The sequence below is a fragment of the Ailuropoda melanoleuca genome, chromosome 1 (assembly GCF_002007445.2).
Source record: "Ailuropoda melanoleuca isolate Jingjing chromosome 1, ASM200744v2, whole genome shotgun sequence".
NCBI classification, from domain to species: Eukaryota; Metazoa; Chordata; class Mammalia; order Carnivora; family Ursidae; genus Ailuropoda; species Ailuropoda melanoleuca.
Window position 1 is genome coordinate 170749697 of NC_048218.1, and position 27629 is coordinate 170777325.

Below are 27629 nucleotides of genomic sequence, written 5' to 3' on the forward strand. Positions count from 1 at the left end.
CTGCTTCTGCTCTTCATTTGCTTAACTCCTCCTGGTTTCTTTTAGTTACTTGATTGTGAGCCTCCTGGATGGACTGGAAAGTACAGGTATCAGAGACTGTACTGCAATGGGCTCCCAGGGAGAAAGGTTCCTTGGACACTTTCTTCTGCTTTTAGTACCCTCAGAACAGAAAACACCTTCCTGGAGGCCTTTTTTTTTTTTTTAAGAATGAATGAATGAATGAGTGAATTTCTTTTAGAGAGAGAGGGAGAGAATGTGCACACAGGTGAGCAGAAGGAAGGGCAGAGGGAGAGGGAGAGAGAGAATCTCAAGCAGACTCCGCACTGATCTTGGGACTCAATCCCACCACCAGAGTTCATGACCTGAGACATGTCAGTCACTTAACTGACTGAGCCACCCAGGCATCCCCTGGAGGCTTAGTTTTTTAATTATGTGGATCATCAGGAAGAATAGTTTTTTGGTATTTTTATTACAGAGGAATTATTTAGTTTCTACTATGTTGTAGAGATTTGGACTTAATTTATCCAAATGTTAGTTTTCTATTTCAAGGGTCTAGAGCTCAAATAGCAATTTAAATGTTAATCTCAGCTCTTGGTACATAGCTGGAGCTTCATTCGTTTGTTCAACAAACATTAATTACTACCTGAACTTGCAGCCCAGTGGGTTTTCAGATGATTTCTAATATCTGTGATCTGGTATATTATGGGAATTCAGATGGAATCCCAGAATTTAATTGCCCCCAAACTTCCAATACACCCTCTTTGTGATTAATCAAGAAGTTCTCCTGTGATCCAAGAATGAATCACAAGAAAGGACTCACCTTGAAATGAATGTGGGGTACTGGTGTTTCTGTTGCAGGTGAAATCCAAGGATTCACTAGTAACCAAAAGCCAAATCAGACAGTCCCATCCAAATGCAGTCCTATGCACCAAACCCTGATTGAAATGAGAACAATTAGGCAGTGGGAAACTAACATTGCAAATTAAACATGAAATATAACCCATGACAGTAATGATAAAACATTCCAGACCAAAAGTAACCCTTTCTGGTCAGAGTAGAAAGAGCCAATGCAGTTATTTAATATGTCCTAGAGGCTAAATTGAAAAATAAATGCTAGGCAGTGAATCACTTCCTTGTGCAGTCCCAATTTGAAGGAGATAAAATTGTTGCCTTCTGTCACTCGTGATGGTGGTGTTGAGAGGTAGGTCAAAGGCAGTTGAAGCAATGAAGACAACTAGAGAAGGTTCCAGATGGAGAATTCTTTTCTTCTCTTGGTAGCAAGTTCTCCTAACTCAGGACAGAGACCTAGCAAGGACCTCGCCCATTTGAAATAGTTGGTTTTCAGGACAGAGGTCCAATTTCTCATTATTAAGCCTTTCATCGCTCTGTGACCACACTTAATGTTCCTGAGTGGCCCCTATCTTTCCTCACTAACCTGAAAGTTTTCGACCTTTGCCTTGACTTATATTATTGCCAGGCACCCTACTCTTTCCTTGGCTACTTCTATTCATTTTTTTTCAGACTGAGTTCACGTATTAATTTCTCCAAGATATATCTTTTTTTTTTAAAGATTTTATTTATTTATTTGACAGAGGTAGAGACAGCCAGCGAGAGAGGGAACACAAGCAGGGGGAATGGGAGAGGAAGACAGGCTCATAGTGGAAGAGCCTAATGTGGGGCTCGATCTCATAACTCCGGGATCACGCCCTGAGCCAAAGGCAGGCGCTTAACCGCTGTGCCACCCAGGCGCCCCTCCAAGATATATCTTTTGACCAACCATGACCAGTCTTTCCTAAAGTTCTACTGCCTGTCCCTTATTTGGAATTCTACAAAATCTCCATGATAGTGGCTCACAATAAATTTATTTTTTACATTTATATCTCCACCATCAGACCATGAGCTCTTTGTCTTAGCCTTCCTTCTAACCCCAGAGTATGTTGAACTTTAGAACTAGATTCTCAATAAATGTGTGTTGAACTTGATTATACAGAATGTAAACCAGTATGTATATATTCACAACATGATTTCAAGGACAGGTTTCCATTTCTGGTCTTAGTATCATATATATACGGCACACACGTGTGCCAAGGTTCTCCCCTCAGGGCAAATGTCTTTCCCCCAGATATACTACATGAGAGTTCACAGAATGACTCTTGGTCCATAACTCTTTGGAGCCATCTTTGTCCACAGCCATGCTGCAACCTTAACAGACCCAGGCTGACAATACCTCCCATCCCATTCACATTCTTGATTCTTCAAGCAGGAGCTCCCCTGTCAGTTTGTCCCACCAGCGCCCCCTAGTCAGAGAGTGCAACCTACATCCCTGTCCTGCACCCTGTTAAAGTGATATGAAAAACCTTACAGAAAATTTTGAAACTTGAATTAACATCCAGGCTTATATGTAGCTTTACATAATTTTCTTATTTTTTGCAATAGTCTTGTTATATATTTTTTTCATAATTGATAATGGAGTACTAGAAATGAAGACTATCCTGGGTAATCCTAGATGGGATTCCCATACTTCTAGGCAAAAGAGTTCTGAACGGTGAATGCAGATAGATGATTTGATGACAGTAATTCAACTGTATTTGCCCGAGTGTCCCCCAGATGGCTATTGGGAGAGCGGTGAAATTGCAGATTTTCAAAAGGGGCATCAGTAAAAGGAGGTGGTGGTGGGGAAGAAGCCAAGGTGTGTGCTCTGCAGCAAGCCCAGTCTTACCTCCGAGCCTTCTGGTCGACCATTCCCTGGCAGTGTCCCTGAAGCAGCAGGTTGGGTGAGACACAGGGAGAAGTTGGGACAAACTCCTGAATGAGAGGTTTCCAACCGTGCAGAAATGGTTACTGCCCAGGGGTTTCTAGATCCCCTCAATGGATCTCATACCCCAAGTCTCATTAAGCAGCTTCAGGAATCCAAAGCTTCATAGTCTGTTCCTACCCACCTCACTTTGAATTGTGTGCTCCCTGCATTGCGTGGTGATTCATCCTTAGTGGAATTAGACATTTTCAGATCTTTGCTTTGGATATTTGCAGCCCACCTAAGCAGATTAATAGAGCTTTGAGCAGCCTCAGAGCCTGCGTGCTGTGAATGACAGGTGGCATATGAGTCTCAGTGACAGGAGAGCAGAGTTTCTTTGCCTGCTGCTGCCTGAGAACTGAGGCTGAATCATAACCTTTCTGAGATTTCATTTCCTCTCTTGGGAAGTAAGATATATTTGCTCCTTCCTGTGTTTGAGAGATTCATCTTCAACATCACAAAAATAACAATAATCATAAAATGAGCCATGAAAATGTAAGCGGTACAGAAAGTTCTGTGATTCTTGGGACAGAAGATGCAGCTGCATCTTGTGTGGTATTTATGACTACAGTTGTGTGGGAGCCATCCACGGCTCCAGGGTCCATCCATCCAAACACATACTGAGCATTGACCTTGTACCCTCAGTCCTACTGGACACAGTCATGAAACTGACCCAGCCCCAACAACCCAGCTTCAGACAAGCTTTGGGTCAGAGGAAAATGAATGAAAATTGAAAGTAAATGAGTCAACTTCACCAATCCTGGCCCCAAATTGGAACAGAAAACCACGATAGTGAGCAGGGCATGAACTTTACAGTGAAGTAAAGCTATGTTTACATCCCAGCTACATTGCCTATGAGCCAGGTATTCCACGAACTCCCTTTCCTTATTTGTAAGACTGAGGACAGGGACATCTCATGGGTCAGTCTGTGATATCCATGAGCAATATGTAAAGCTTCTCAAATGTTTGGTCCATGACAATCAATCAAGAACACTTATTAAGCATCTACTATACATGACAAACGAAGTAAGTCAGTGCTAGATTAATGTGATTCACTCCAATAACATTAGTTCCCATTCACCGTATAACTGTTAAAGATACTTCACACTTTTTTTAAAATTCCAGTTTCCAGGACTCCTCTGGAAAAGAGGATCACCATTCCTTGGATTTGGATAAATCATGTTTTTCCCTCCAGACAAGTCTGACATAACCAGCATTAACTAGTGTCACCCAACTAAATGTCTGGTATTTCCTGAGATAATTCCCATTTCAGATAACCTGTTCTGTGATATTTATAAGTACCCTTTCACTTGTCATTAACAGTATATCCATCCAACAGATATTTATGAAACACTTTCCATGAGGAAGACAGAATGCAGCCTGCAGGGGTGCCCTAGACTTAATGGCCACCCTCAGAGGCATCCTTTTGGTCCTGGAAACCTATCCTCTGGAGTGAGACCCCCAAGTATCAGCCCTGTGGCAGCACCAGCATTGCTCAGGGAGTGCTGTAATTCATCCTTCTAAATCCCAGGTCTTCATTTTCTGATCTGCAGAGAGATGACGTCACTGCATGGCCTCATCACTTTGAGGCTGAAAATCAATTAGTCATGCCTACAACCATGTAACTGAGTTGAAAACGCTCTAGTCTTTAGTCACTGAAAAATTTCAAACTCACCCCTGACTTCTATGCAGTATTGAGCATCTGGCTGGAATTTTGCCTCACATGACCACTAGGGGGCATTTGATCCCCAACTATATTTCTTCAATAGCTTTGAGACCGGTGTTGGGACAGCACCCCTACCTGGAGCAAGGGAGCCTGGGTGGAGGGCTGTTAGACTCAGGTGAAATTCCAACACACTGGAACTGAAAATAGGATGAAAAGGGTGAATTCAAGCATCGTCCTGGAAAGGTTGTGAGTTATTTATAAATCACTCCTAAAACCTGTATGTAGCACATGAAACTACAGAAGGAGAAAAACTAGTTTTTATTGTGTGTATATAATGTACTGGGCACTGAGCTAGAAGTCTGCATTTTCATCATCATGTCTATCCATCACAAGTATCCTGCGGCAGATTTTATCTTTATCTTCATTTTATAAATGAAAAAATAGACTCAGAGAGGTTATCACTTATCTATGTATTACACATCTAGGGAGTAGCAAAGAGTCTGATCCCAAGTCAGGCTGGTTTCAAAGCCTACCCACTTTTCTACAAATCACTCACCTGATTGTAATACTCAAATACCTCTGAACTTGCTTCTTCAATTCTCGTTGTCATAATTTTCCAAATCCTTGTATTACCCTGGGATTTGTGTGTGTCTGTGTATTTGTGTGTGCATGGGTAAGAACGCTATGAATAAATGATCTTACAAGTAAGTGTTTGCATACGTAATGCCCCTTGTACTACTTGATGAAACAGGATTTAAACTTGGCCAAGTATAATTTATGGACTCTACATGTACTGCTAACACCTTATACTACAGACAATTAATTGATGGTGAACAAATTAATAAACGAATAAATAAACATGGCTCTTAGGAAGGTTCCAGAAAACAAGAAGGGGGTGGGGAGCTCCTTCAATCCGGAAATTTCCTGAAGCCTCTGAGGTGAGATTGTCTTCAAATAGAGAACTATAAAGCAGGAGCAGGGGGCCTAATTTCACAGGACCTGCTCAGCCTGCCCTACAGACATCATCCAATCCCAACGAGAATAGACTCTGACCTGTATACAGAGAGACTGGGGTCTGCCAGCCCAAAGCACAGTGACTGCAAGCTTCTAAGAAAAAGGCTCATCCAAGCTAGCACCGACTGTGCCAGCCCTCCTGAGGCCCGACTTCCAATTCACTGATACATCTAACCAGATAATTTGATTTGCAGTGTTTGTCATTCTGTGCTCCCAACAGAGCAGATCTGAGCTCCAAGCCTACTTTGAAGATATTGGATGCCTGGGTTGGAATTGTGCACACAAAGATGAGGAACAGAGCCGCTCCATGCCCACTGAGAGGCCAGAGACATCCTCTATTACAGAGAAGCTTGATTTCTGGAAATCCAAACGTCGGTGCCAGCAACATGATCACCAACGCGCCATGTGAAAAGCAAACCATTTACCCACTTCGGTGTTGTCTTTCTGGCAATGAGGCTTAGCCGCACTTACCACAGGCAGTGAGTTATGTGAGGAAAGGAGAACATGAGGGGAGAGACATTCCGGAAGAAAATTCTAGTTCAAATTTACCTGAGTGTAGTTGATTAAATCTCCTCCTCCCAGTTCTCATCCAGAAGGCCTTCAGGGTATAATTTTAGTTGAAAAAAGTTCTGTGTCAGAGGTAGAAAATAGGGAAGTTCGACCTCACCTGCTACAAAATTGGAGTAATTTCGATAAGGTATAGAGTAGGTAAGACGTTCTGAGGGCAGAGCAGAGAGACTCATTGACTCTCTCATCTGAACTTACAGTCTCTCCCCAGAGAAGCAGTGAGAGGAGGCCGGCCCCGGGGATTCCATTACAGGAGGCTGAGGTGGGGCAGATTTCTGTGGGAAGTCATGGAATGCCACAGACTCCACGGAGGAGACACGGCCAGCTGCTCCATCCAGCTAGGGCACTGGGCAGTTGAGCAGAGCCGCAGGTGGTACCGGTGAAGACGGTAAGGAAAACAGACCTGTATCCGCCACATTTCCCGCCACCCCACCGCCATTGGCAGTGTGGCCTGCCTCCTTCTCTGTCTGCTCCCAGACTTTGCTCTCTGCCCCCTCACCGTGGACATCCGGGTTTCTGATCTGACAAAGAAACATCACAAACATTCTAACTTTTCCCTTTCTTCTTCGTCTGAGGCTGAAAGAGTTCAACAGAAATCAACTGAGTACTAGACATGTGTGGAAATAACCACCCCCCACGCCACCACTGCCCAGGCCGAGAAAATTTGCTGGACATGACATAGTGCTCTCTAATTTGAAAAAAGAAATTACTTTAGGGCATCAAAATGTTTCTCCCTGTGAAACAGATTTCCTAAAAGAAACAGGAGAAAATCTTGGACAGTCTCTCATTTGTATTCTCAGCAGGGCTTGACAGGACTTTGCGTGCCCGTATCTGCCACCCCACCTGCTCTAGGGGCTCCTTATCTTTTCCTGAATCATAAACACTCCCAGGACCCCATCGCCCACCCTGATAACACACTATAGTAGGACCATATTGGGGACATAGGTGCCTCATCCCCTACCCTGGCCCTTAACTGTATCAGGCATCAGCATCACACTGTCAGTGAGATCTTCTGCTAGCAGATGGCTCCACCACCTAGTTTCTTACATTGGTCCCAGGTTGCTCTGAAGTTTTAAAAGGCAGGTCCTCCAAGTTCAAACCACTTATTGATGCTCTACCATCTACACACCAGCTGCTGAAAGGGGAACATCATTCTGGCACATCAAAGGCCCCCCCTGCTGTGTCTGCTCCTGACAACTGTCCATCTATCTCGAAGGAGAGAATTCTCTTATTAAAACCACTCCCTCACTCCACTCAGACTAGCCCTTTTCATAGTAGATTCCACTCTTGATGCTTTCTTAATGCCACCCATATCTGGACTGCTGGAGAAATGAATCTTCCAGAAGAAGGTGACCCCTCTGGTCAAAAAAGGACCAGAGAAGAAGTGCAGAACCTGGCACTGAGCAAAGACTGTTCTCCAAATGGGAGATGAGTACGCACGCTGGAGGTGTCTGCCGCCTGTGTCTGCCAAGGTAGCAGAGGTGGTCCACCCTCTGGTCCTCCCACTCCAGTAGTACACCTGCCCCCAACACCACCGCAGCGCCCCCTAACTTCAACCAGCCGCAGTTTCAAGGCTCTGACCTCTTCCCAGGGCCTCTGGAACCCATCTGTAAATCTGAGATGGTAAACCAAAATATCAGTTTGATCAAGTACAGGACTCATGAACATGCTAGCTCCAGCCTGGACTTCTGGAAAGGATAGGGGAGAAATCATGAGAAACTGCCCCAGCCCCAGTACCTGGCAGACCAGGCTTAGGTTTCCACCTGGGAGCGCCAAGGAGAGGATAGTGGCATCAAGAATGGAACTGACTTGGTACACTCACGAGCTCCCTCCCCTCCCACCATCTAGAGGCTTCCCTATATCATCAACGTATTTTGTTTTAGCAAATCTAGTCCATTTCTTTTAACTGAAATATTTTACTGCACTGTATGAAAGCATCACCTTTTATTTAGCCATTTCTCCAAATGACTGAAAAAAGCAATATGCACAATATATACAGAGTATAGTAAATACCAAATTGCTAATCACACACATACAATACTATTTATTTGCTATGGGTGTGTGTGTGTGTGTGTGTGTGTGTGCACGTGCACATGCATGCACTTCTAAAGTACTTTTCAAAGGATTGGAAAGATAATGTAATCAAAATGATATTTACCTTCTCGGAGAAGGGAGTTGATTAAGACAGAGGGAAGTGGCAAAGTAGTTTGAGCTCTGTCTGCATTGTTATAGTTTGTTTTGTTTTGTTAAGTAATCTCTATACCCAATGTGGGGCTTGAACTCATGACCCTGAGATCAAGAGTCACATGCTCTACCAACTGAGCCAGTCAGGTGCCCCTGAATTGTTACAGGTTTTAAAGAAGAATTAATGCATCTGTTATTACATAACTTAAAATTAATTTAGTATAAGAAAAAGTGCTACTGTGATATCTCAGATATTTAGAGAGTGTATTAAGGTTCTCCACAGAAAACACAGCCAGTAGGAATATAGAGACAGAGACAGAGAGAGGCAGAGAGAGAGAGAGAGAGAGATTTATTTTAAGAAAGTTGCTCATGTGATTGTGGGACTGGCAAGTCTGAAATTCATAAAGGAGGCAGCTGGCTGGAAACTCAGGCATGATTCCTATGTTTCTCAAGGAATTCCTGCTGGGAAACCTCAGCTTTTGCTCTGAAGGATGAGTCCCACCCATATTATTGAGGGTTATCTGCTGTATTTAAACTCAAGTTGAATGTAGATATTTGTCACATCTACGAGATACCTTCAGAGCAACATTCTACACTACTATTTGACCAAGCAAGTGGTCATTATCGCCTAGCCAAGTTGACACATGAAATTTTACCATCACAATGGATATCTTTAGGCTCTTCTTATCTCCACGAGTAAGAGAAGCACTTCAGATTACGGTATTAGACTTGTGCATTCTTACCAGCATTCTGCCCAGATGTTTTGGGCTAATGGGTCTTGGCTTTTGATTTCAGGCTTGCCTCTGGGTCCCCTTGGCCCCATGCTCTTCACCTGTGGCCTCCCTCTGCTTTGTCCCTTTGTCCAGCCTGTCCCAGCACCCTCTACTTATTCTGGGCCACAGATTCTGAACAGATGGAAAGCTCCATCTGAAGGAATTGTGGAAAACTTCTTACAAAGGACTTGGCATTTTAAATAAGCAGCATTCCGCTTTTTTTCATTATTTACTATTTATATATTACTCATTGAAATTTTAGTATTACTATATTATAAAATTCTGTCAAAAGAAAAAGAGTAAGATAACCCATAATCACACCACCCTAAAATAACCACTCTAAGCATTTTAGTATACTTCAGTCTTTTCTCTACATGTATTAATTTTGCAGTTATAATCATACCCAATATGGAATTATATCATGTCTTTCCACTTACTGTTATAGTATAAGCATGTTTAATGTTGCTGCATAATCTTTATGGTCGCCATTGTTAATAGCTACATAATAGTTCACTGAATTGAAGTGCCTTATTTACTTAACTATCTTGTTATCTTTAAACAAATTCCAATTTATTCTTACAATAAATATCCATATCTTTGCTACTGTAATATTCTTTTTCACACCTTGAATTCTTTCATATAGACTTAAACAATTGCTTGGCCAAAGAATAGATATACATTCTTTTGTCTCTTGACATATATTTCCAAATAGATTTTTTTAAAAGGTTGCCTCAATTTACGCTGCCATCAAAATAAATGAGGACCACTGTGCCTCTGTTCTCTTGAGAGTAGAGCTTTGACAGGTGAGGATTTGAGACCAGGAGGAAGACATTCCAGGAGTGAAGCCTGAACCTTGTGCTCTGTAAAGTACCTTGGTTCTCACTGGTACGCTGGTTTTGTGTTGCTTTGTTTCTCACAGACTGAGCAGTTGATAACTCTGTGGGTCCTGTTTGTTTTCACCATTGTTGGAAACTCCATGGTGCTGTTCTCCACGTGGAGGAGGAAGAGGAAGTCGAGAATGACCTTCTTTGTGACTCAGCTGGCTATCACAGGTAAGTAACTGTGCAGGCGGGAGAGAATAAGCCACGTGCAAAATTCCTGTGGCTCCTCGTTTTCAATTATTTTACCAATGGAAATAGCATACTACCAAGTCCAAAAGGTACCAGTGAATTTGGGAGCACTTTCTAGAGGGATACAAAATCCATATTTGGAGTTTTCTTTCAGCAAGTTTAACACATCTATATATCCATAAGATTCCATTATAAAAATAACTCGCTATAAAGCACACTTGAAAATACCATTATCAGTGTCACCAAGGGTTTCTCTAGGGTTCCACCTTTCCTCTACACAGCAGCCTCTGTAGTTCACTAAGGGGATGGTACAGTATCATACCATATTATGAGCTTGAAGAATACATCCCAGAAAATGACCGGAATTATCTCTATTCAATAATAAATGTGAAGTCTCAAGTATTTTGCAGATGTAAGTCTGTGGAGATTGTTTCTGAAATATAAGTGGTATGTAACACCACTGGTGGGCACAATATAAGGACATAAGATAATATCTGGGATCAGGATATTTAAATGTGGATTGGGGGAATGTCCAGTACAGTTGAAGTGTGAATGCATCACACTTAGAGAGGGAATGGTGAAATATTCTCAGGCTTAAAAATCATCTGTGAAATAAAAACTCTCACAGAGATTGGTAGAGCCCAAATTGGTAAGGGTCGTGTTCAAAAGGAAAACGTAATCATGGGGCACCTGGGTGGCTCACTAGGTTGAGTGTCCAACTCTTGATCTTGGTTCAGGTCATGATCTCAGGGTCGTGAGATCCACCCAACATCGGGGTCTGTGCTCAGCAGGGAGTCTGCTGGAGATTCTTCCTTTCCCTCTGCCCTTCCCCCTGCTTGCTCTCTCTCTCCCAAATAAATAAACCTGAAAAAAAGGGGGGGGGAGGAAAACATAATCAAGGAGAGAGTCCTGTTCTACAGGACAAAGAAGAGAACAGACAGAATTCCTGGAGGGTCCAGCCTAAGACGGGCTTGGACTCCTGAGCTCTGGGAACAAGATGGCTGTGATATGAGTTTAATTTGAATGAAAATGTAGGGAAAATGCAAAAAAAAAAAATTTTTTTTAAGTGTTCAGTGATAACAAGAAGCAATGATGACCATCAGAATGGGTTGTTTGGTGCATTTCAACCTCTCAGTTGCAGTAATGGTAGTGGAGATTTCTTGGGAATTTAATCTTGAGCCACAGTATAGGAAATATATGGCACTGTAACTTACAGGAGAAACTTCACCATACACTGTTGACAGCCTGAAATTCTCCCATCTCTTGAGCTGGGCTACAGTGACCAGGATGAAAACCAAAGGTGCTACTGAGAAATACAGAGATGGGAGAAGCTTGTGTCACACAGGTGATGCCTATGATGGGAGAAAACTCCTTCTATCTTTCCTGCAAACAGGAACCCCACTTTCACCCCTATGACTGTAGGCATGAAGGGGAATCACGATCATCCAGCAAACGCTGAAATGCAAAATCCCTGGATGAGGATGTAGTAACTTTCTTTATATTTCCTTAGCTGCTGTGTTGTAACTCACATCCTACAGAGCTATGTGTTCTTTTAGAGGGCAAGAATTTAGAGGTGGCAAGGATATCAGCTTGGAATTTAGTATTGCAAAAAATAATCAACAAACGAATCACTGAAATTTCACCATCTATTGTTAAAAAGTTGTGTGTTCTAGTCTAATCCATAGTCTGCTGTATTAACCGGGCTTAATTTCTCATGAATGTTCAAGTCTGTTTTTTATTTGCTTATTCTTTCTGGAAAAACTCAAGGGGTCAGATAGGAGTATTTTAAGTGAAGAATTCTTAGAGAAGAAAGCTTGCCAAGGTTCAGAGAGTCGAGGAACTAGAAAATGTAAAATAATGGAAGCTAAAAATACAATAGATGGGTGTAGCAACAAATTAAACATAGCTGCAGAGAAAATCAATAAACTGGAAGATAAACCAGAAAATAATAATAAGATTGAAGCATGAAGAAAAAAAAGGATGGAAAATACAGACAAAAAATAACATATGGGCCCAGGGAAAAGGGTTCCCCAAAAAAGATAAAAGAGTAGACAGAAATAATATTTAAAGATATAATGACCAATAGTTTTTTTCCAAAATCCTGAAAGACATCAAAATACAGACAGATTCAAAAAGCACCATCAAGGTCAACAAGATCAAAAAACAATCAAACAAATATAAAGAGAATTAAAACACATGAAAATGATGAGATTAAGTAAAATCCCTGTATTGGATTTGAACTGAGAGTATTTGTGTTAATTTATGGTGTATCTTATGTTTAAAAAGAACCCTTATCTTTTAAGGGTACATACCGAAATGTTTGCAAGTATAACATGTCTTAGATTTGCCTCAAAATAATTTGAGGGCATGGTTAGATAGGGATATAGAGTCAAAAACTGACTTTTATTGAAGCTTGGTGGTGAGTACATTGGGTTTTTTGTCCCTTCCCTTTTTTTTTTTTTTTTTTTAGAGAGAGTGTGTGTGAGTGATGAGCAGGACAGGGGTGGTGAGGGAAGTGGCAAAGGGAGAGGGAGAGAGAATCTTAAGCAGGCTCCATGCCCAGCACAGAGCCCAATGTGAGGTCGTTCTCACAACACTGCAATCATGACCTGAGCCAAAATCAAGAGTTGGTCGCTTAACCAACTGAGCCACCCAGGGGTCCCATGGTTCAATGCACTTTTTATACTATTCTTTCTACTTTTGCATATATTTGAAAATTTGTATAATACAAAATTTAAAACAAAAAAAAAGAAAATATATACATGATAACAATGAAACAAAATAAAGGGATTCGAGCAGTGAATGACTTTAGAGTCCTCGGATTGTTTTGAATGCAGCAAAAGCACTAATTTATGTCAGCTATTCAGAAGTCAGGGGCTACACCGAAATCTGTAGGGTAATCCCCAAATTACAAAAAAGTATCATACTAGCAGTTGAAAAAGATATAAAATGAAATATTTAAAATGTACACATACATACCAATTTACATATTTATATATAATATGTATGTATTCTATGTAATTAATCAAAAAGACGTTAAGAAAGGAGAGAGAAAAATGTTAGAATTATTAGAACAGGTAGGACAAATAAGCTGGTACATTTAACCTCCAGTATATTGGTAATTGCATTTAGTGTATGTGGACTAAGTACTTCAAATAAAATAACAAGATTGTCAGAGTAGGTTTAAGACATACCTACTTCAGTTTGCTTCTAAAAGATGTATACCTTAAATATAATGATATAATTGTAAAAGGAAAGTAAAAGGATAGTCAAATAAAAGGATAAAAAATAATAAAACAAGGAAACACAAGCCAAAACACAGGTGAGGCTGTATATGTACGTCAGAAATTCAGATATTCACTGTGCTTCTTAAATCACAGGTGCCCATATCTTTGTCTTAGTTAGCATTTGCTTTGGGGGGGGGGAAAAGGAAGACAGGAAGATTCTAGTGCTAATCATGTTCTTTTTGTTGATGTTGATGGTAATTACATGGATGTGTTCCCTTTGTGATAATTCACCAAATTATATGCTTATGATTTGTGTACTTTATGTAGTTTATTTCAATAAGAAGGTGTATTTACAAAACACAGCACCTCAATATGGAGCAGGAGTTGCCATCTCAAATGCCTCCAGGAATGACTGTGTGAAAGAGCCCAGGGAAGGGACAGGCAAAGATGGACGCCCAGGGCAATTGGAGACTGCATGCCCCACCTACAGGCATTCAAACTCAATTCTTGTTAAATACTATGCTGATCAAACAAAACACACAGGGAAGCCAGATTTGGCCTAAAGGCCATTGATTTACAGAGGCTGATACATAAAATCTTAAAATCAAAATTTGAACAGCTTATGCCACGATAAAATTCTAGCCCACCCCATATTATAAATCCCACTTTCAATATGTGAAGGGAGGGGCGCCTGGGTGGCTCAGTCGGTTAAGCAGCTGCCTTTGGCTCAGGTCATAAACCCAGGGTCCTGGGATCAGGCCCCACATCTGGCTCCCTACTCAGCTGGGAGTCTGCTTCTCCCTCTCTCTCTGCCCCTACCCTATTCATGCTCGCCCTTGGGCACACCAGCTCTCTCTCTCTCAAATAAACAAATAAAATCTTTAAAAAACGTTAAGGGAATATTAAACTTTTTGCTTGCTCTCTCCCTCAAATAAATAAATAAAATCTTTTTAAAAATATGTGAAGGGAATATTAAGCTTTTGGATGCAGTTGGGGAGAGTGAGAGCAAGAGGGGGGAGCTTATCATTTATAATGGATTAAATAAATTGCATGTTTGTCAAAGTTTTAAAATGCATTCTCTTGAAAAAAAGATGTTATGTTAGGACTGTCTTTTCCAGTTTCTTTTATTATAATGTGAAAATTATAGACCATTATATTGAACTATTGAAACCAAAAAATCCAAACATTATATGCCTGAGGAGCAATAAGAATGCAAATGAAATTATAAAGGAAATTTCCTAATGATATCAAGCCCAACCCACATAACCTGGTCTACATGATTATTTGATGACCACTAAGATTAAGGAGAAAAGTCAAGAGCCGCACATCCTCATATCTGCTTATCATTAAAATCCTTCCTTCAGAGGAGCATGTATCAAGCTTCTTGATATGAGGAAAAATCACGGACAAGACACAGGCCCTATCAGGGTGATATTAAAACAGAGGCTGCTGGCTTAAACTCAGCATGAATGAGCTGTTCTCACATAAAGATGCTGCTATTATTAGCGTGTCCCTGTGATGCCAAGACATTTGCATAAATACAGCTATAATTTTATAGGTGTTTTTCTCTTGGCATCATGTCTTAGTCTGCTCAGTGCACCATAACAAAATACCGCAGACTGGGGGGCTTAAACAGCACACATTTATATCCTCAGAGCTCTGGAGGCTGGGAGTGTGAGATGGGGTGCCAGCAGGGTTGGGTTCCGGTCAGAGTGTTCTTCCTGCCTTGCAGGGGGCTGCCTTCTCACTGTGTCCTCCCATGGAGAGACAGAAAGCAAGCTCTCTAGTGTCTCCTAATAAAGCCTCTAATCCTGTCAGATCAGGGCCTTACCCTTATGACCAACCATTTCCATAAAGGCCGTGTCTGCACATAGAGTCACATTGGGAGTTGCGGCTTTAACATGATGAATTTTGGTGAGACACAAATATTCAGGTAATAACAGAGAGAAAAAGCTAGGTGCATCAGAGGATTACAAGTGATTCAGAATGGGCAGAACATAGCATGGGGGGCTGGAGGTCCTAGATGAAAGAAATGAGGGGTAGCCATAAACAGGAGCTTCAGATGCCTTGCTAAGATGTTCAGCAAATCCTTGAGCATATCCTCTGTCATGCTAGCTTGGCTCGGGCCACCACTGCCCTTTATGTGGATTACTGCAGAAATCCCAAAGTATAAAAATGAGAAAACAGATACTTAAGTTAGCCCATGGCAGGTTTTGCTGGTAACATGGGAACACAATAAAGCAAGGAAGTTAAACTTCTTGTCGAGGGTGACACAAATGTTGGACCACAGAGACCATGATTAAAGAAAGAAATGAAAGCAGGACAGGTCAGAAGAATAAAGGGATGGTGGAGAGTCAAGGAATGAGAGGCTGCCACAGTGTTAAGGTGGGTTTAGTGATAGTCCCTGAACGAAAGAGTGGAAAGAAGTGAATGTGTGTTCAAGATCCAAGATATTCTCAGGCGAATGTTGCAGAGACGGCGTAACTCAGCGTGTCCCTTGTACCAGGATGCTGAAGTATATTCACAGAGAGAGTCGTTAGTAAACAGGGCCACCATAATGGAAGCTAAATTCTATTAAGTGCTTACCATGTACCAGGCTCTGTGCTAAATACTTCGTGTAGATTATTTGATTTATTCCTCACAATAGTCCCATGACCTAACCCTACTATAATCCCCTTTTTACAGACATGGAAATTAAGGTTCAAAGAGATTCAGTCTTTGCCCTAAGTCATTCAGTAAGGGATAGACCAGATATTCAAACTCAGGCAGTCTTTCTTTCAATTGTGAGCTTTTAATCATCAGAGGATGGGCCTCCCCAAGGGGCCTATGCGTGGGTGAGTGGTCCTGGACATACTGCAACACCTCAGGACAATGGGAGGCTGGTTAGAGGGAGCAAAATTGAGAGCCTGGTGCCAATGTATTTAATAAATGAGGGGGATTGATGGAGCAAGAACACCGGAGTTACTAGAGGTAGGAGAGTATAAACAGTGAAAACACACTTCAAAAGATTTTGAAAGTGCTTGTAATTCAATTAAAAATATTTGTAGCCGACCAGCTGGCTGGATTTCTAGTCTGCATCGTGAGCCGCAGCACTGGTACTAGTGACAACTGCCTATGCAGGATGGGATGCCAGGAATCCTCCTGCCCCATCCCAATGCCTCGCAAACCTGTTGACATTGGTTGAAATGTCTGTCATAGCATAACCATTTTTTGGAAGCCTGTTAAAGTGAAAATACTCTGAAAACATATCTCACACTTCACTTTTCTTATTGCTTCCCAGTATGGAATGAAAGTCTGAGAGCTCATAGAAAGAGAAGGGTCCAGTGTTCCTGAAGACCCCCTTCACCCATTTCAGACGTGTCTACTTCAAATCGTTCGGGGAGCCTCAGGAGTTTACATAAAGGCAAACCAACCGTCATGATTCCAACGTTTAGGAAGGGCTAGATCTGGCAAATTTTTAGTTTTTTATTTTAATCAACATTCTGAATGGAGATATGACCTTTTCAAAGTATATTGCACCAACCACTATATAAAATCCCTCTTTCAAGTCCATAAAAATTTCCACAAACTCACCTCTTTGGATGAACATTTTGTTATGCCAGTGTTTTAGGCTATTGAGACTTGAGTACGAATCTCAACAATTGTACTTCTTAGCTCTGTGCCTTCGGAAAAGTCAATTTCTCTGAATATCAGTTTCCTAACCCAGAAAGTGGAGATGCTTCTCAGAGTTATGGAGAGCAGTAAATGAGATGATATCAATGAAGTGCTTAATACAGGGTGAGGCACATAGTAATTGCTCAGTAAATGCTAGCTGTTAATGCTACCACTATGGGTGTTTCATTCATTAAAATGAAATGAAGGAAATGATTAATTTAAAATCCTTCGAGTCACTTGCTAAAGAGCAAAAGTTCTCCAAAAGGCCTGAAGTTCATGCAATCCTCAACTGCTCTGCTCTTTTCTTCAGGACAGCGTTCTTGGCTCACACGTGCTTTGGGTCTCAAGTGTTGCTTTGAAGGATAACCAAATTTTTTCATACAAACATATTCTTAAATCATCAGATTCAACTGACATCACCAGTGCCACAAATATTTGGAAAACTAAATTCTGAAACATTTTACCTGGCTTTTCTGAGGGAGAAAAATATGCTCTAACAGTTATTATTGGGTAAGGCAATACTAATGCCCTTCATTAAATAATATTTCCATCATCACTCACCTGTTGAGAATAGCCTCCTACTTATAGACCAGCAGCTTTGAGTGATTCTTTGAGGAACATTTTGATTTCTATTTGGTCTTTTATTTAGTCAGTAAATCAGTTGGAATTAGATTCAGCTGCACATCCGTAAAATCCAGATAATGGTGGCCTAAGTTTATAAGGATTTGTTTTTACCTTATGTAAAGAATTCTTGAGGCAGGTAGTCCAGGGCTCATATTGTTTCTTTATCACTGGGGAACCATGTTCCATCCTCAAGGACTTCCATCCTCAAGGTCAGCTCATCATGTGGAGGGTTCTTGGTTCAAAATGGCTGCTAGAACTCCTGCCATCATGCACAAATTCTCGTCAGTAGGAAGGAAGAGGGGAAGAAAGATAAGAGAAGCCCATGCCAGCTATCTGTCCTCCTCTTAACTGACATTCCTAGAACTCCCACCCATTAATTTTTGCTTGCCATTTTCATTAGCCATCTCTAACTGAAGAAAAAGCAGCGAAATGTTTTTCTTTGTTTTTAACTTGAGTCCATTGGCCAGAAGAAACCCAGAGTTCTTTTCCTAAGGCAGGATGAGAGAATAGAGGTAAGTAGCAGTCTCTGGCATAGCTTGCCTTCCATGCTTTAATTTCCATAGAGAACTGAGAAGTTTAGACAAGGAATCTCTGTTTGACTATTCCTCTACTTTGAGAATGCTTCCTCCAGAGTGTCATGCTGTCTTCTGACCTTTAATCTTGGCACGCTCTCCATACACTGCAGTGACTCATTGGATGATTGTCCCATTAAGTAGATAAATTCCTATTGTTGACTGTTTACATCCCCCACCTCCCCAAGTTTGGGCTGCCAGAGCAATTCTGCCATGAATATTCTCGTCGTTAAATATTATGAGCACTTACTTATTTAGGAGAGTTTATAGAAAGGGGCTTGCTTCATTAAAGATACTTTTGTGGCTTTCAAATTGGCTGATGTCCTTGTAGGTCTCCCAGGACTAAAAGATGATGGCAAATGTCATGAGACAAATGCTCTAAATGCCACCAACATAGATCCACACTGATTCTTATTTAAAAAGGTCCCTGAAAACAAAAGCTTTGCTGGCTTGCAGTAGTTAGAGAATCATAACCAGTTCCTTGAGGGCAGGGGTTCTCTCTGTTCATCTGTTATACTCATGTGCCTACTCAAGTATAATTTTCTGATTTAAAAAGGACAGTTTCCTTCCATGGTAGCCAGTGGAGAAGAAACCTAATTTATCTGTTTCTCCCATAATGACTATAGCAGGACTCATATATTTGTGAAAACAAAGAACACATCATTTACCAGAGCATTTGAATGGAACAAGTGCTTTAATTTTAGCATCTGTATTTTTTTTATTGAAGTATAAATGACTTATTAGCTTTATTAATAAGTCACCTATTAGTTTCAGGTATACATCATAATGATTTGATACTTTTATACATTACAAAATGGTCCCTGTTGTACGTCTAGCTACCAACTGTCACCATATGAAGTTATTACAATATTATTGATTTTATTCCTTATGCTATACTTTACCTCCCCATGACTTCTTTATTTTATAACTGGAAATTAGTACCTCTTAATCCCCTTCACCTATTTGGCCAGCCCCCAACTCCTACCTACTGTGGCAACTGACAGTTTGTTTCTGGTATTTATGAATCTGTTTCTATTTTGTTTGGTTTTTTTTTTTTTAAAGATTTTATTTATTTATTCGACAGAGATAGAGACAACCAGTGAGAGAGGGAACACAAGCAGGGGGAGTGGGAGAGGAAGAAGCAGGCTCATAGCGGAAGAGCCTGACGTGGGGCTCGATCCCATAACGCCGGGATCACGCCCTGAGCTGAAGGCAGACGCTTAACTGCTGTGCCACCCAGGCGCCCTCTATTTTGTTTGTTTTGTTTGCTTTGTTTTTTAGATTCCACATGTAAGTGAAATCATTAAGGTATTTGTCTTTTTGCCTGATTTCTTTCATTTAGCATAATATACTCTAGGTCCATCCACGTTGTGTGAATGACAAGATTTCATTCTTTTTTATGGCTGAGTAATACTCGTGTGTGTGTGTGTGTGTGTGTGTGTGTGTGTGTGTGTGTGTGTGTATCACATCTTTATCCATTCATCCATCGATGGACATTTGGGTTGGGTTGCTTCCATAATCTGGCTACTGAAAATAATGCTGTAATAAACATAGGGTGCACATATTTTCTCAAATTAGGGTTTTCATATTCTTTGGGTAATACCTGGTATTGGAACTCCTGGATCATATGGTAATTCTACTTGACACTTTTTGAGGAACCTCCATACTGTCTACCACAGTGACTACACCAGTTTGCACTCCCACCAACACTGCACAAGGGTTCCCTTTTCTCTACATCCTCACCAACACTTATTTTTTGTCTTTCTGATAATAGCCAGTCTGACAGGTGTGAAGTGATACCTCACTGTCGTTTTGATTTGCATCTCCCTGAGGATGAGTGATGTTGAGCATCTTTTCATGTGCCTGTGGGCCACCTGGATGTCTTCTCTGAAAAATGTCTATTCAAGTCCTTGGCTCATTTTCTAATTGGGTTATTTGTTTTTGTTGTTAAGTTGTGTAAGTTCTTCATATATTTTTGATAGCAACTGCTTATCAGAGATATCAATTGCAAATATCTTCTTCCATTCAGTAGATTGCCTTTACTTTGTTGGTGGTTTCCTTTGCTGTGCAAAAGCTTGTCAGCTTGATGTAATCCTATTTTATTTTAGTTTTCATTGCTCTTGCCTGAGAATACTGGTCCAAAAAAATATTGCTGAGACTGATGTCAAAGAGCTTCTGCCTATGTTTTCTTCTAAGAGTTTTATGGTTTTAGTCTTACATTCAACTTTTTAATCCACTTTTAATTTATTTTTATATGTGGTATAAGAGAGTGGACAGTTTCATTCTTTTGCATGTAGCTGTCCAATTGTCCCAACACTATTCATTGAAGAGACTGCCTTTTTCCCATTGCATATTTTTACCTTCTTTATCGTAGATTAATTGACCGTATATACATGGTGTGTGGGGGGGTATTTCTGGGCTCTCTATACTAGTCCATTTATCTGTGTGTCTGTTTTCATATGTTTTAACTTACTTCTTCTCCACATTTCTGACCCCTTCAAAAAAAAATCTTAACTAATTCTTCTCTATATATTCCATTAGGATTTTTGATTATAGGATAGTCTTAAGAATGGAAGGAAACCAGAAGATACTGAAGCTGCTATTTTGGCACATTCTGCAATTTTTAGTACTTCCATTCTAACAATTTTCTGGATGAATTTAATGACTGTTTATATTTTATGAGCTAAAGTGCCAATTAAAATTTATTAGTCATTTATCATCTTCAAGACTGACTTGTCTGTTTTATTCAAATGCAATAAAGAAGAGGAGCTAATGAGAATAACTCCCGTTGAGTGTTCAACAAAGGAAAGATAGAAAACATATTTTTTGGCACACATTCAAATAATTTCCTTTCTCTGATAGGGCCAAATCTTCTCATATTAGTAAAGAAAATTAGCTTTACCTCAAAGCACTTTTTGGAGAGCAATTTACTGATGAACTAAGGAATTCTCCACCCTCAAAACTCTCCTATTAATTATCTGACATCAGGGAAAATTGAGAGTTTCAGCAAGAGAGGTGAGACCAGGAGTATTGAGTTGTCCAAGGCCGTATGTGGAGCTCACTACAACTTTCCTATGCTGATTTCATTCACTCTTTTCCTGGATTTGTGAGTTGCATACTTAATTCATTTATTTATTTTAATTCTACTCATTTGTTTACTTTAAAAATTTTTTTCAACTTCATTGAGATAAAATTGGCCTATGATATGTGTAAGCTTAAGGTGAACAAAGTAATGATATATTATATGTATAAATTGCAGAATGATGATCACAATAAGTTTTGTTACCATTCAGCACCTCATATAGTCACAATTTGTGTGTGTTAAGAATTTTCAAAAAATATATATATATATCTATATCACTCATTCGTTAATGAACACAGTTTGCTTCCATGTCTTGGCTATTATATATAACACTGTCACCAGCGTGGGGGTAAAGATATTTCTTGAAGATAAGAGTTAATTTCCTTTTGATATATAGCCAGGAGTAGAATTACTGGATCATAGAGTAGCTCTATTTTTAATTTTTTGAGGCATCTCCATCCTGCTTTCCAGAGTGGCTACACCAATTTGCATTCCCACCAACAGTATACAGGAATTCTCTTTTCTCCATATCCTTACCAACACTTGTCATCTCTTCTCTTTCTTTGATAATAGCCATTTTGACATGTGTGAGGTGATATTTCATTGTGGTGTGTGCTTCCCTGATAATCAGTGACGTCGAGCACCTTTTCATGAATCTATTGGCCACCTGAATACCTTCTTTGAAAAAATGTCTATTTAGGTCCTATGCCCATAATTTAAGGCGATTATTTCTTTTTTTGGCTATTGAATTGTATGATATTAATATATTCGGGATTTCTATTTGGACCTGATCCCCAGTAGTCAAGCTCTGCAGATTTCCCCAGTGATCTTTCTTTCCTCCACTAGAGAAGCTGCCCAGGAGGGGCTCTGTTGGTGTGGCATCGTGCCTGCCTGGGTGAGGGGTGATGCACTCAGGGTACAGCCATTCCTCTTACCCTTCTAATGCAGTCCTCCTCCGTCTCTCTGGTCCAGCAGAGTGCTCTGCAATCATGTCTTGTCTATGGACAATTGCTAGGTGGTCTTGTGAGGGGGACGTCAGGAATGACGTGTGTTGCCCTCTTGATGACATTATTTGTAATTCTCATTCATAATGAAAATGTTAGAACTATGAATTTTTTATGAGTTCATAAATGTGTGTATGATACAATGTTACTGTTATTATTTCCAAAGCATTTCATTTTTGAAGTTTTATCACCTCTTTCACATAATAGCCATTTAGTAGTGTTTTTGGTTATTTTTATTTTTAATGTCCAAGTGAATTTCTATTTTCTTTAAGATTTTGTAAATCACATTGAATGTTGTGGCCTTGCAGTCAAAGAGTATTTCTGGAAGGATTCCTGCTCTTTGGAATTTATTAAGGGTATTTTTGAGGTCTCACATGCAATCACTTATTTTGAAAAATATTTAATGGATACTAAAAAATAGGACATAAGAATGTTGTGGGAATAAGAAAAAGCCACCCAAATGAGAACAAGCAACAATCGTCTATTCAGAACTTGCTATAGGAGGGGAGTCCACCACCACCATTTCTGTTGGCAGTGACTCAGAGGTGGGCAGGAGGGTGGAAAAGCTTTATAATATAAAAAAGGGAAGGCTTCAGTTGTGCCTTCATGGGAAGCTATTGGCAAGGGAAGCCATAAGGGGGCTAACTAGAAGCATCCCATCCCATGTGCTTGGTTAGCCATGTATATTTGACTTTCTCTGTTTGGTCCTAAGTTGGGAGCAGGGTCAACAATTAGAAATGTTGTCAGGTGTCAATCAAGTCCTGGCTACTTGGAGTGGATTACTACCCTGGCTATTGCTTGGCTTTCTGAAGTGTTTGCTACAGATAATCAGTTGGCTTCCTGGGCTCGTTGCTGCAGGTTCTGGGTCAGAGTTCTAGTTTATATATCGTCTGTTCATTGTCCGTTTGTATATTCAGTCCCTTCTTTGTGCTTATCGTTTTGAACTTGTCCTTATTAATTATAGTCTTCAAATACTCTCTATTTTCATGTATTTCTTGCCTATTTGATATATCATGGGTGACTAAAAGTGCTGTTACAAACTTTCATACTTTCTCTCATCTTCTCCTAATATTTTTTAATCAGTATTTATTTTATAAATTTTAACATTTTGTTATTGGGATCCTAAAGGCTCTTGACTAGTGTATCTTTAATAAAGGTTTGTGTGCTTAATATTATACACACATAATCCTTTTAGTCTCATATATACACTTGGCTCTAAATTTTATTTATGTGATAGTAATATTCAGTTCATCTATTTTATTTTTATTGCACTTGTTTGCCAAACACTGAACCAAGCATTGTAACAAAATGTTATCTTAAACATATTTTATGGCCTTTGTCTTCCGCTTTGTGTCAATGCTTGCAATAATTATCAAAAGTATTTCTATGTTGGAATGTTTCATGCTCACCAGCGGTTGGCTTCTTCATTCTTGGTCCCTCTGTTTGATACAGCTCACAATTTTCTGAAGTACCTTGAGTCATAATTCCTTCTCTTTTCCAGATTGGTACATGGATACAGTCTTGAGCACCTGGCATTTATGAAAAAGTCTTTCTCTTGCCTCCACAACAATGACAATCTAGACGGGTGTAGAAATCTTGAATTCACAACTCAAATCTCCATAGATGTTACTCCGTTGACTCCTGGCAGTTTATGCTACAAAGGAAAAGTCTAAAGTCAGCCAGAGTTTTCTTCATTTATAGGTTATCAAATTTTTATTTGTTTCTAGATTTTTCTTTGTGGTTTCATACCTTTATCCATTTATATCTATTTTTTGGTCTGTTTGATCAGTTCTGCTCTTTGCCAAGTAAGCTCTTTTGATCTACAGATGAAAGTGATTCTTAGCTATTTTGTTTATGCCTGAATATTGATTATCTTCCATTTGTTCTGATCTTTTGTTCAGGAACACTAACTATCCATACGTCCGTAACCGTGGTTTTTCTTTCTCATCATTTAAATATCTTGGACCTATTCCTTTACATTGGGAAGACTATTTAAGCTTTTCCTAATCACTGATTTGATTTTGATTCCATTATTAGCAGTGTTACCTCTACTTTTTATCATTTTTAAAGTCTCTTAAAAGTCGCTTTTCCAATGATCAGTTTCAAAATATTTATTTTTTATATTACCTAGTGCCTTTCATTTCTGTCAATTTCTCAGTATTTCTTTTTTTGTGTGATTTATCTAATGTCTCATTGCTTCATCCTCTACCTTTTATGCCGTATTGTCAAAGTGTTCCTAAAATGCAAATGAATACAAAACACACTGCTTAAAATTGAAGTGTTTCCTAAACTAAAGTGGTTTTCTAATGTTAGATTTTTTCCCTGATATTTGTGTGCTTTTTTTTTTTTTCTACTTACTTAATGCCACAAAATCTCTCTACTATATGACTCACTCATTTCACCAAAAGTTACCTAATTGGCTAACACCTGAATAAATGCACATGCTTTTCATTTAGATTATTCCTACATGGCTACACAATACCGTCATTGTTTCCTACTCTGAAAAGAAAAGGTCTATGTTTATAAAGAAAATCAGTTTCCCATAAGCAGGAAAAGAAGGTATTGTCCTATCACTCTGTGAATAATTTAACTAAAAGAAATGAACTCTTCTCCTAGGAAAGCTTTTTATTCTTTATAGAAATTGGATTTCTTTTCCTTCCCTGCCTTTGCACCACTATTAGCACACTGTGTGACCTGGGAAAGGCACTTAACCTCACTAAGTCTTTGTTTCTCTGTTTCTAAAAATGAAGAGCTTAGCCGGTTAACCTTAAGAGGCCAGAGTGATCCAGTTCTAATCGTCCTGTGCTTCTAATCAGAAATTCCCAATTGTAAAAATTGAGGGCATTTTTACATCTTTAGATAATTGTTTAATAACTAAACAACTTTTGCTTTAATGAGAGTTGACACCTTTATGAATTAGCTCTGTTTCTTCATAGTGGTAGTATGTGGCTTCTGGTCCACATAGAAGGAATATGACCAGTGGAATGTAGTTAGAAGGTTGACTCACTCCCCTGTTGCTTGCTGCCTCACTGGGCTTCCCAGGTCAACATTCTACAATTCCATACATGGCTATTTATTCATTCCTTCCTTTAGTCATTCAATACGCATTATTAAGCACTGACACTGATGAGGCATGGTTCCAGGTACTAAGGGCACAGTGGTGTGTTTGGTTATAGTGAGAGTTCAAACAATAAAGCAAGAAAGGGGACAATTTTGCTTTTGTCATGCAAAGTTCAGTGGCAGAATATCCTTGGGCTTGATTTGCTCTAGCAATGCAGCAGTGCCACCAAGGACCCTGTCTCTGAGGTGGCAGAAGGCATCATCCCCTAAGCTTTGTTCCCTATCTTGGTTATGGGATGCTGTCATAGTGGGCTGGGGCTGCCATAAATACCACAGAGTGGGTGGCTTAAACAACAGAAATTTATTTTCTCACAGTTCTGGAGGCTGGAATTTCAGAAGGAAAGTGTGGGCAAGTTTGGTTTCTTCCAAGGCCTCTCTCCTTGGTTTGTAAAAGGCTGTCCCCTTCTTTTGTCCTCACCTGGTCTTTCCTCTGTGTGTGTGAATGTTTGTGTCTGAATCTCCTTTTCTTACAAGGATACCAGTCATACCAGTTAGGTCCCACCCATATAACACCATTTTACCTTAATTACTCTTTAAAAAACCCTAGGTCAAATGTTGTCATATTCTGAGGTACAGAGAGTTAGGACTTCAACAAATAAATCTGGGGAGACACAATTCAACCCATAGCAGATGTCTCCTAACGACTCCTGGGGAACATTGGTCCTACAGGCATGGAGAAAGACTGTGACTTCCAGAAGCATTCAGGAAGGCACTCTTCCCAGCAGTGCTTGGCAAACCTTTTCTTGCACCTCACTGACCTAACTTGAGCTATATGCTCATATTTGAATTAATCGATGTGAACCAGATACGCAAATATACTAAGGAGCTTAGACTGAAGTCAAATGCCTTACTCCTAAGGATTCAGTTTTCCCCAAAACACATGGGCCGAGCAGATGGGGTGGATACTTGAGTTAAAAGCTGGGCTATTTACCGAAAGAAGGAGAAGTAGATGTTGGGGAGGGTAGCCTGCTTACAAATAGTAAGGAGACCGAAAAAACACAGTCACAAACTTCGTGAGCTTCTAGTTAATGGAAGGGAAAAGGAGATTTTTCTCAGGGCTCAAGAGTGTTGTAGCTGGGCAGCTTGGATTCCAGAACATGGCAGAATATACTCTGCCCAAGAGTTGGGAGCCTTCTGAATATCTTTGAAGATTCAAAACATGATAACACTGCTAGAGGAAAATAATATTTATAAAATTATAAAGTAAGCTATTCCATTCAACTCAGGAGAACTCACACAGATCAAATAAACTGCAATAGTGTCTGTCCCCCTGATAATTTGTTGATAGGTGAGGGGTGTTCACTAACCTTCAGGATGTCAACAAATACCATCCCTTTAACCTTATAGCAGCCTTGTGAGATGAATATTCCAATTTTCCAGAGAGAATAGTGAGGCTCAAAGGGGGTATGTGGCCTATCAAAAATCCTTGAGTGCCTTTTGCATCCCCCAGTGGGAGGGATGCATAGGGGGCCTAGAGTCATAGATTGCCACTTTCTTCTGAAGAGGCTTGAGAGCCCCCAAGCACCTCTTCAGGGAGTCCTTGTGGTCACACTGTGAGGAGCCCCTGGAGTAGAGTGACTTAATGTACAGACAGGTACCCCAACTCTGTCCTATGGAACTGGGTCCTTGGCTCAGCAATTACTGGCTCCATCCCAGATGAACTCTGCCAAAAACTCAACATTAAGAATTGTTGCTTGTCCGTAATTTTAATCATTAAGGAAAGTTATAAAACTTTCCACAACTTTCAATTCCCTTTTCTTTGGCTTACTGTTTCTTGGGTGTTAACAGTGCAGCCATTGTTATACAGACAGAGGCTGGGTGTGAGCTCTGATTGACTTCTGCCTCCACAGTGAGCTCACTGTGTCCTAACACCCAAGGCTTGTACAATCTGGTCATTGTCTGAAAACTCGAGGAATCAATGCTTGTGTCCAAAATGCATTCTTATACTTTTCAGGCCAATACAAACCACAGTACTCCAGACCTCTATATCCAATTGTTTCCTTGACATTCCTTAAAACTGCCCTTCCTCCTGCCCATCTTTCCCTGTCAGTGATGCCAACACATCTTTGCAGAATCTTAGAGCAAATGTGAAGGCATGCTAGGGTCCTCTCCTTCTCTCATACCACACATGCAATTCATTGTGAAATCATCTGACTTAAAAAAGACAAAAACAGAAACAAAGGAAAACATTTAATATCCAACCCAAGTCCAAGGAGAGGTTCCTTTTTAATAAGTCAAATTTACTAAACCAATCCATGATGGGAAAAGGCAGGGTCTT

At 40.1% G+C, this 27629-nt stretch overlaps 1 protein-coding gene across 2 annotated transcripts in view; it reads left to right on the forward strand.

Moving 5' to 3' along the window:
• Positions 1 to 27629, forward strand: part of NPSR1 (neuropeptide S receptor 1) — a 140915-nt gene that overhangs the window by 20563 nt on the left and 92723 nt on the right. For both annotated transcript variants that reach the window (XM_002918657.2, XM_011224204.2), the window contains exon 2: positions 9918 to 10050. In XM_002918657.2, the coding sequence (XP_002918703.1) occupies positions 9918 to 10050 (133 nt within the window). The remainder of the gene's footprint in view (positions 1 to 9917; positions 10051 to 27629) is intronic.